We start from the raw sequence: 10,422 nt of genomic DNA on the forward strand, positions 1-10,422 counted from the left end.
CATCCTATCACCACAGGAGGTTCCTGGAGCTGCCATCCTATCACCACAGGAGGTTACTGGAGCTGCCATCCTATCACCACAGGAGGTTACTGGAGCTGTCATCCTATCACCACAGGAGGTTACTGGAGCTTCCAGCCTATCACCACAGGTTACTGGAGCTGTCATCCTATCACCACAGGAGGTTACTGGAGCTGCCATCCTATCACCGCAGGAGGTTACTGGAGCTGCCATCCTATCACCACAGGTTACTGGAGCTGTCATCCTATCACCACAGGAGGTTACTGGAGCTGCCATCCTATCACCACAGGAGGTTCCTGGAGCTGCCATCCTATCACCACAGGAGGTTACTGGAGCTGTCATCCTATCACCACAGGTTACTGGAGCTGTCATCCTATCACCACAGGAGGTTACTGGAGCTGTCATCCTATCACCACAGGTTACTGGAGCTGTCATCCTATCACCACAGGAGGTTACTGGAGCTGCCATCCTATCACCACAGGAGGTTCCTGGAGCTGCCATCCTATCACCACAGGAGGTTACTGGAGCTGTCATCCTATCACCACAGGTTACTGGAGCTGTCATCCTATCACCACAGGAGGTTACTGGAGCTGTCATCCTATCACCACAGGTTACTGGAGCTGTCATCCTATCACCACAGGAGGTTACTGGAGCTGTCATCCTATCACCGCAGGAGGTTCCTGGAGCTGCCATCCTATCACCACAGGAGGTTACTGGAGCTGCCATCCTATCACCACAGGAGGTTACTGGAGCTGTCATCCTATCACCACAGGTTACTGGAGCTGTCATCCTATCACCACAGGTTACTGGAGCTGCCATCCTATCACCACAGGAGGTTACTGGAGCTCATTAGTGATTGGAGGATTGGTAACCAGATGCTGAAGTTAACGGAAAGAAGACTTTCTAGGTGTCACATCACTCCAGTAGATTATTGGCCTTTCATTTTAAGAAAAGGCCAACTATTTCCCCATATCCTTAGGAGATGGTTAGATTAGAAAACATAATAATAACTGGGCCCAGGTTGGGGTAATCTGGGCCTTTCGCACCAACACAGTGAAACAAAGGAAAACCCCGTTATTAGGAAATGGTGTTGTCGTAAGATATTGTTCCTGCCCAGTTGTTAAAGTCTAACCATCTGTCAATTGAGATGGCATGGTGTGTGTGTGTGTGTGTGTCATGTTAGTGCACACGGAAAGCTAGAAACACATCCACACCCAAAACAGTACTTCCACCAAATCCACTCTGCTAAATGCAGTGTAGAAGGTGGACTGCAGGGTGGGCTTACCTTGAAGGGGCGACACCGACAAGATTTGGACCCAGTCCCCGGAAAAGAGACCTTGGACCCTCTTTTTCTAGAATTGACCTAGAAATGGGAACATTTTTTTAAAAATACATTTTTCATTGATAAAAAAAAAAAAAAAAAAGAAAGTTTCTCATTGTGATGAATCTTTTTTTTTGCAGAAGATTCTTCTGAGTTTGTTCCGTAAAATTCACACACAGGTATCGTTCTCACACACTCACAGGTATCGTTCTCGCACACTCACAGGTATCGTTCTCACACACTCACAGGTATCGTTCTCACACACTCACAGGTATCGTTCTCACACACTCACAGGTATCGTTCTCACACACTCACAGGTATCGTTCTCACACACTCACAGGTATCGTTCTCACACACTCACAGGTATCGTTCTCACACACTCACAGGTATCGTTCTCACACACACACAGGTATCGTTCTCACACACTCACAGGTATCGTTCTCACATACACACAGGTATCGTTCTCACATACACACAGGTATCGTTCTCACGCACACTTATTTATGACCCTAGAAAAGGATGACCTTTATGCCAGTAGCTGACAAACAGGTATGAGTCAGGTGGGTGGACACACCGACAGGTATGAGTCAGGTGGGTGGACACACCGACAGGTATGAGTCAGGTGGGTGGACATACCGACAGGTATGAGTCAGGTGGGTGGACACACCGACAGGTATGAGTCAGGTGGGTGGACACACCGACAGGTATGAGTCAGGTGGGTGGACACACCGACAGGTATGAGTCAGGTGGGTGGACACACCGACAGGTATGAGTCAGGTGGGTGGACACCCCGACAGGTATGAGCCAGGTGGGTGGACACACCTACAGGTCGGCTGATGCATAAGTCCCACTCTCTGCTATATAAAAGCACAGCTGTTTTCTAGGACAATGTTGCCCGCACATTTTGGTCCCCTCTCCCTCACTGTAACTACGTCATTTTAGTCAACTAGGCCTAAAAGAAAAACACTGTTCATGTTACTACGCGGCACAATACGGACTTACAGAGTTAGTTATATCGCCAAAGTAAAGACAACAACCAAGCATGAACTTCTCACATTGGAAAAAAACAAAACAAGGATTTTGAATACAACAATGATTGGCTAAATGAACCAAAACAGATACTTGAAGGCTGTTGTGTAACTTATGAGTTGCAATGGCTCATGTCCAAACTGCACTGGGTAAACCGGTTGACAATATTATTTGAGCCAATCACCCATTCAGCGGGAGTCCTGCCCACACTGGTTCAGTCAGTCAGCCAAAGGCCTCAAGCTCTAAATCCTTGAAGTGAGAAACATGAGAAACCCCCAGAGCACAGTAGAAGTGGTCAATTCAGCACAGCTTCCTCTTCGTGTTCAATTTGGCAGAGGCACAGTGACACCATGGCTCTCACACCAGCGAACCGATCGCTGCAGCTGTACATAGTCCATCTGTAAAGAACCCACCCAATCTATCTATCTCATCCCCATACTGTTTTTATTTACTTTTCTGCTCTTTTGCCCACCAGTATCACTACTCGCACATCATCATCTGCTCATTTATCAACTCAGTGTTAATCTGCTAAATTGTAATTCTTCGCTACTATTGGCCTATTTATTGCCTACCTCCTCATGCATTTTGCACACACTGTATATAGACTTTCTTTTTTCTCTCCTGTGTCACTGACTTGTTTATTCCATGTTATTCCATGTGTTGTTGTCTGTGTCAAACTTGTTTTAAACTAGTTTTAAACACCCTCTGTGGACTGAGGCAACCCTGCTTGCTTCCTGCCCAAAACAGGCCGTGAGCCTCAGGCGAGGGACATTTCCACAGGTGGCATCAGCACTTACATAACTCACTCACTCACTGTACGTGTGTGTCCTGGCCTGCCTTCCTAGTAGTAAAACACATTCCCAACATGCTCTGTGGTGGAGGCGGCAGTGTGTCTGTGCTCCCCACAGCTGGCGAAGAGAGATTAGATCAGAGCAGGATTCTCAGTCTTTAATCTTAAATACTTCTTTATAGAAGATTAATTTATACTGAACAAAAAATATAAAAACACAACAAGTGTTGGTCTCATGTTTCATGACCTGAAATAAAAGATTCCAGAAAAAGGTCCAAATGAAAAAAAAAAAAAAAAAGCTTATTTCTCTCAAATGTTGTGCACAAATTTGTTCTAACACATCTGTTAGTGAGCATTTCTCCTTTGCCGAGATAATCCATCCACCTGACAGGTGTGACATATCAAGAAGCTGATTAAAAAAAGGATGATCATTACACAGGTGCACCTTGTGCTGGGGTCAATACAAACAACTAAAAAGTGCAGTTTTTTGTCATACAGCACAACCCCACAAATGTCTCAAGTTGAGAGAGCAGTTGGCATGCTGACTGCAGGAATGTCCACCAGAGAGAGCTGTTGCCAGAGAATGTATAATGTTTCTTCTCTACCATAAGCCGCTTTCAATGTCGTTTTAGAGAATTTGGCAGTACGTCCAATCCGGATTCTACACCTGCGGGACTGTCGGAGACCACGAAAACTGTGGGTTTGCACAACTTGAAGAATTTCTGCAACAAACAAAAAAAACGGTCAGAAACCACATCCACTGACAGCTGGAACAGCGGGCATCTGGCAATCAGGAGAGTACTATACCAAGTGGATCGGTCACTACATTGTTATGGGCAGGGAACGCAGGGGGGGTGAAAGTTGATCATATCCTGGTCCTACACGAGGCTGTGGTATTAGTTCTTCCTGCTGTGGCGCTGTTCACTTGTCTCCTTCTATAGACGGGTGGGGTTGTTTAGCCAAAAAAAATTTTTTTTTTAAATGATGCGTGCGCCACCGTGGTGTAAAACAGGCAGGGTTGGCTTAGAATCAAAGGATTGTTGACGTCATGGAAACTATATATTTTCTCTCCATGGTAACAACTATATCAAGCACGTGGTTTCCATGTAGTTAATGCCACTTCATTCCCCCATGTTCCGGCCATTATTACGAGCTGTCCTGCCCTCGGCGGCCTCCTGTTCCCCCTCACTTATACGAGCCCCTCACCGTAAGACCCACAGTAGAGACTGTCCCCACGTTAATTGAGCTCGCCATCTTGTAGCCCTAAAAACCAGTAATGAGTTACTTCTGGTTGGTTCAGTCATTCCTATGGGGGAAATTAATTGGGGAAAGAATAAGGTTGTGGGATAGACGACAATAATAAGGTCTGAGGTGAACACAGGCTTAGGAGATCTGACCTCTGTGAATGATGAAGACTTCCTGTTTTGTTCTATGAGATAATATCAGTCAGTTAACATGACCTCTATGAATGATGAAGACTTCCTGTTTTGTTCTATGAGATAATATCAGTCAGTTAACATGACCTCTGTGAATGATGAAGACTTCATGTTTTGTTCTATGAGATAATATCAGTCAGTTAACATGACCTCTGTGAATGATGAAGACTTCATGTTTTGTTCTATGAGATAATATCAGTCAGTTAACATGACCTCTATGAATGATGAAGACTTCATGTGAGCTTCAGAATTGACAAAAAGTGACTGATGTAGCTGATGTAGCTTATCTCATAGAACAAAACGTATACGATCTCCTAAACCTGTGTTTACCTCAGACCTTATATTCAGCGATTAGCCAAAAAGCCATACATTTTCCCCATAGGCTTTGTCCAACGAACAATGGAGGAGTGCCTACAAAAAGACGCCATTTCCATTTCCCTCTATTATAAGAAGAACAACCCCTTACCGTAACACCCATTGTAGATGAGCCCCCATGTTAATAAAGAAGGACAACCCCTTACCGTAAGACCCATTGTAGATGAGCACATGCTAATAAGGAAGGACAACCCCTTACCGTAAGACACATTGTAGATGAGCCCCATGCTAATAAGGAAGGACAACCCCTTACCGTAAGACCCATAGTAGATGAGCCCCATGATAATAATAAAGACAACCCCTTACCGTAAAAGCCATTGTAGACTAGCCCCATGCTAATAAGGAAGGACAACCCTTTACCGTAAGACCCATAGTAGATGAGCCCCGTGCTAATAATAAAGACAACCCCTTACCGTAAGACCCATAGTAGACTAGCCCCATGCTAATAAGGAAGGACAACCCCTTACCGTAAAAGCCATAGTAGACTAGCCCCATGCTAATAAGGAAGGACAACCCTTTACCGTAAGACCCATTGTAGATGAGCCCCATGCTAATAAGGAAGGACAACCCTTTACCGTAAGACCCATTGTAGATGAGCCCCATGCTAATAAGGAAGGACAACCCCTTACCCTAAGACCCATAGTAGACTAGCGCCATGCTAATAAGGAAGGACAACCCCTTACCGTAAGACCCATAGTAGACTAGCCCCATGCTAATAAGGAAGGACAACCCCTTACCCTAAGACCCATAGTAGACTAGCCCCATGCTAATAAGGAAGGACAACCCCTTACCGTAAAAGCCATAGTAGACTAGCCCCATGCTAATAAGGAAGGACAACCCCTTACCCTAAGACCCATAGTAGACTAGCGCCACACTAATAAGAAGAAAAGGGACAACCCCTTACCGTAAGACCTGCAGCAGGCCAGGTGGTGTAATGGTGCCTGAGCCTGGTCTGATGACCCCAGTACCATTGAGAGTGCCCAGTTGGACCTGGAACATGGGCCGGAGCGTGATGCCTGAAGACTGCAACCTGGTCTTCAGCACCTCCAGAGGACAAGTCACAATGGCTCCCACCGTGCCGCTACATCTGCAGAGAGGAAGTTGAACATTTGTTGACAACATTTCTATAACACGGTAACAACAATATATAGGTCGGGGCTTTTAAGTCATCTGCACTACATCTTTAACGAGAAAAGGCAAACGAATCAATATGGCATTATTAATAAATTACTAACATGGCGGAGGACAACAGAGACGGAGCTCAAGTAACCCGCGTAAAAGATTACCAGAAGTGGATTACCGCCAGAGGTGCAGAATGTTTGCTGACAAATGAGTGACCAGGTTTTTTTTTTTTTATGTGTCAGGGGTAGAACACACAAAAAAAAGGCATCCCTATAGTCCAGGGGTGGGCAACTCCAGTCCTCGAGGCCCGATGGGTGTAACACTTGTTCTCCATGCCTAGCAAACACCGCGGATGAATCAAATTGCATTCTAAAACTGCAGGTCGTGATTAGGTGATTATTGGAGTCCGATGTGTTAGCTGGGGGCAAAACTGTGACACCAATTAGACCCTCGAGGACTGGAATTGCTCACTCTCTCTATATCCTGAGCCTAATAGACGTTTAACTCTCCAAACCATGCACTTTATTTAATTTATGACCGTAACAAGTCAGGGATAGTCTCGAGTGACATCATAAAAATAGCTGTCTACAACCCCTGTCCATCCAAGACAAGTTTAGACGGGAGACAGAATCAGATTAGTTTAGCATAAGCTTCATCTAGTGTGTCAATCCTGTACTGCCTGCCCTGTACTCTGTGTCTAAAGGGCAGGTCAACTGCCAAATGCAAGGGATTCCAATTCCTAACACCCAGCTAGACATCCATTCACTGTTTATCATGTCATTCCTCCTAGCGGCCTGGGACACCATAAGATAAGATAAATGATACAGAGTCACATAACCCTACGCACCCTTGGGAACTAACCGTAAAATGGCTACAGGCCAGATGCCCTGATTGACACTCAAAGTTAAATGTTTACATTTGAAACTACCACTCACTGGGCATTCATTTACAAATGAAGGGCCTGTGAGAGTCCTATGTAAATATAGACTAGTTCTCAATGTCATGCCTGGAAAGTGCACTGCACCGTGGCAGCCTATGCAAAGTACCAGGACCTGCAGGACAAGTGAAACTAGGATGTAGGATCTCAAGCAAAAAAAATAATGTAGTACTGTCTGAAATGATAAGAGGAAACTAATCCGTTTGCTCCAATCAACTGTAGATACACAATGGGGTGTGTGAAGTAGCTACTAATCTTCTTTTTTTTGAATTATCATATCATGATATGACAAATAAAGTTATTATCACCATTCTGGTACTTCTTGTCATTGGCTAAGATATTCAGACACACACACACACACACACACACGATAGATATACTACATATGACTGGGATTTCTATTCCTCTGTGGGATTAATATAGTATCAGTGTGTAGTAAATGCAATATCGGCGCTAGGTATTGAATGGTGCTTTCCCAAATGTCAACAGCTGTCAATGGATGACCTTGACTGATTGAGTGATAAGTACTGGCTTCCAAAACAAGGTTTCAGCTTCCAGGTTAAAGAGATGGTTGGACTCGCTCTCGCTCTCTCTCACGACTTGCTAGCTAGTGTAGCTAGATATATATTAGCTAATATACATTTTTAGGACGGGTACCTTAAGATCCTCTTTCCCCTCTATGGCAGAATCAAATGTTTTCTATGTATAGTTTAGAGTCGGCCATTGTGTAAGCTGCAGTAGCTAACACGGAGACAGTTTGCTAGTTTAGCACTTAGCATGCTCTATAAATCAGGGATTCCCCAAACTGTGGCCCCCCCCTCCCTTGGTGCACGTTGTTATTTTGTCCTAGCGCTACACAGCAGATTCAAATAACCAACTCATCTTCAAGCTTTGGTTATTTGAATCAGCTGTGTAGTGTTAGGACAAATAACCAACTCATCTTCAAGCTTTGGTTATTTGAATCAGCTGTGTAGTGTTAGGACAAATAACCAACTCATCTTCAAGCTTTGGTTATTTGAATCAGCTGTGTAGTGTTAGGACAAATAACCAACTCATCTTCAAGCTTTGGTTATTTGAATCAGCTGTGTAGTGTTAGGACAAATAACCAACTCATCTTCAAGCTTTGGTTATTTGAATCAGCTGTGTAGTGTTAGGACAAATAACCAACTCATCTTCAAGCTTTGGTTATTTGAATCAGCTGTGTAGTGTTAGGACAACATAACAAAACATGCACGGAGCCTCGGACCGACTTTTTGGGAAACTCTCATGAAGATAATACATAAAAAAAAAACGATGATTAATTTTAAAAAAAGTTAAGGTTAGGCATAAGGTTAGTGCTATTGGTTAGGTTTAAAATCTGATTTTACGAAGATACATTTTAGAAATAGGGCAAAGAGTTGTGGCAACCATGTGACGTTAATGAGGGTCAGAAAGACTGCGCCACTTGACATTAATACCACATCAAATTAAAAACATTCATCATCTTGATATTTACGACGCTGGTGTTTTATTATATCTCAAGTGTTATCAACTTTATAGAAATAGACAGCATCACAAAGATGCCCACATTTCATGCATAAAGTTAGCGAACGTAAATGTTAACGTGATAGCTAGAATAGCGGCTAGCTCGCTTCAGAAATCAATATGCGGTCGATTAATAACAGTGAGAATGATACTAATTGGCCACCTGACATTGCATAACTACTCTTGAACCTGTACATTTGCTTGACGAGACGAGGTATAGGACGAGATACCCAGCCGGTACCGGTTCAAATTAAACGGATGATACTAAAAAAGGGGGTGCGTTCGTAAAAGCATCAGTTAATTCTGCGCTCTAAAATCGAAAGTAAAAGCCGAAGCGAGTTTATCGAACGCACCCCAGTAAACATATACTAGTTAACCAGTTAACAAAACAACTCGTCTGAAACACATTGACATTGTACATCATTACATGTAGCTAACAAACGCATGTTGTAGCTAGCTAACCAGCTAGCCCTTCTCACGCCATCGGGAACGAGAGGCAAATAGCTAGCAACTGTAACTTCCCTTACAATAAAAATATTCAGCTACGCTATCTAGCTGTCACATTTGAGAGGGAAAAAAGGTCGGATAGGATGACTTACCCCCCCGCGAAGAGATGTAATAACGTATTATTATTCTGTGCCATTTTGGGTTTTTTTAAAACACTATAACCATAATCTTATTTTTCTTCCCGTAAATATAATATTTATAAATCAGAGACTTCAATGTGGCTTTTCTTGCTCATCAACTGTTGTCCTCCACCCGGCTTTCTCTGAATAGGACCAACTCTGCTGCAACAGCATCTGAAGAGATTAATTAATTTGCGTCATGGGGGGCTGGTAGGGGGAGTTGTCCGTGACGTAGAGAGGTCTGACAACAGCACAGGGGGTGTCTCTTTTATTTATGGAAAGAAGATTGACCAATTGATTGACAGAACAGTTGACAACAAAGAGAAATGAATAGTATCCAATAGAAACAATGTACTCAAAGTCTGATGTCCTATTCTACCCTTAGTCAATGTTACTGATAAAAATAACTTTACAGGTGGAAGCAATTGCCATATAACGTTACTTTCACTGAGCCATTGTACTACGAGAGAACATAAAGGAGAGAGGACAGAAAGCTATCTTAATGCATACAGAGTGATTCAACTAGTGGACACACACAAGGCTAGCTCTCAATCCATAGAGCTGAAGGTCTCCACACCATAGAGAATGATAGAGGCCTCTAGGTGTGGATAACCCAACTTTTTGCATGGACATTGCCATTGAGGGCTTCCACCATTTTAAAGTAGTCAACTGGGTGGGGATTCCTATGGGTTAAGGAAGGATCGCTTATTTCCTTCCAGGTCATCAGGAGGGATCAGCCAATTAATTATACTCGTGAGCAAACATTCCATAACTGTAAATTATGGAATGTAAATTGGGGCGGCAGGGTAGCCTAGTGGTTAGAGCGTTGGACCAGTAACCGGAAGAGTTGCAAGTTCAAACTCCCGAGCCGACAAGGTACAAATCTGTCGTTCTGCCCCTGAACAGGCAGTTAACCCACTGTTCCTAGGCCGTCATTGAAAACAAGAATTTGTTCTTAACTGACTTGCCTAGTTAAATAAAGGTAAAAAATTGCCAATCTTGGCTTTATACTTGTTCAAACAACACCCTCCAGGGGGCAGTATGCACCTTTTCAGTTTGTTTACCAACTCATAGAAGTAGTAGAAGAAAATGGACTACTTCAAAATGGACATGACCCATGCTCTCTCAGACACCATAATGAGACAGATACAATGATACGATGTCTATCTAAGTCTATGGTCTATACCTGTGACCACTTCAGCACAACAACCCCCCTACCCCCACCTATTGAAAGGGTAAAGGCT

At 43.6% G+C, this 10,422-nt stretch overlaps 1 protein-coding gene across 3 annotated transcripts in view; it reads right to left on the bottom strand.

Annotated features, from left to right (window-relative positions):
* The window catches only part of LOC110491162 (solute carrier family 25 member 33), a 28,866-nt gene extending 19,457 nt beyond the window's left edge, over positions 1-9,409 (bottom strand). For 2 of the 3 annotated variants that reach the window (XR_005036623.1, XM_036947752.1), the window contains exons 1-3: positions 9,152-9,409; positions 5,874-6,056; positions 1,304-1,381 (exon numbers count right to left, since the gene is read on the bottom strand). Coding sequence is in view for 2 of the 3 variants with exons in the window: in XM_036947752.1 (XP_036803647.1) it covers positions 1,304-1,381; positions 5,874-6,056; positions 9,152-9,195 (305 nt within the window). In the remaining variant the exon portion in view is untranslated. Of the gene's footprint in view, positions 1-1,303; positions 1,382-5,873; positions 6,057-7,685; positions 7,709-9,151 lie in introns of those variants that run through there. The other variant, XM_036947753.1, reaches the window with a different exon arrangement.
* Between the last annotated feature and the right edge of the window lie 1,013 nt (positions 9,410-10,422).

This window comes from Oncorhynchus mykiss, chromosome 16, assembly GCF_013265735.2.
Source record: "Oncorhynchus mykiss isolate Arlee chromosome 16, USDA_OmykA_1.1, whole genome shotgun sequence".
In the NCBI taxonomy this organism is placed as follows: domain Eukaryota; kingdom Metazoa; phylum Chordata; class Actinopteri; order Salmoniformes; family Salmonidae; genus Oncorhynchus; species Oncorhynchus mykiss.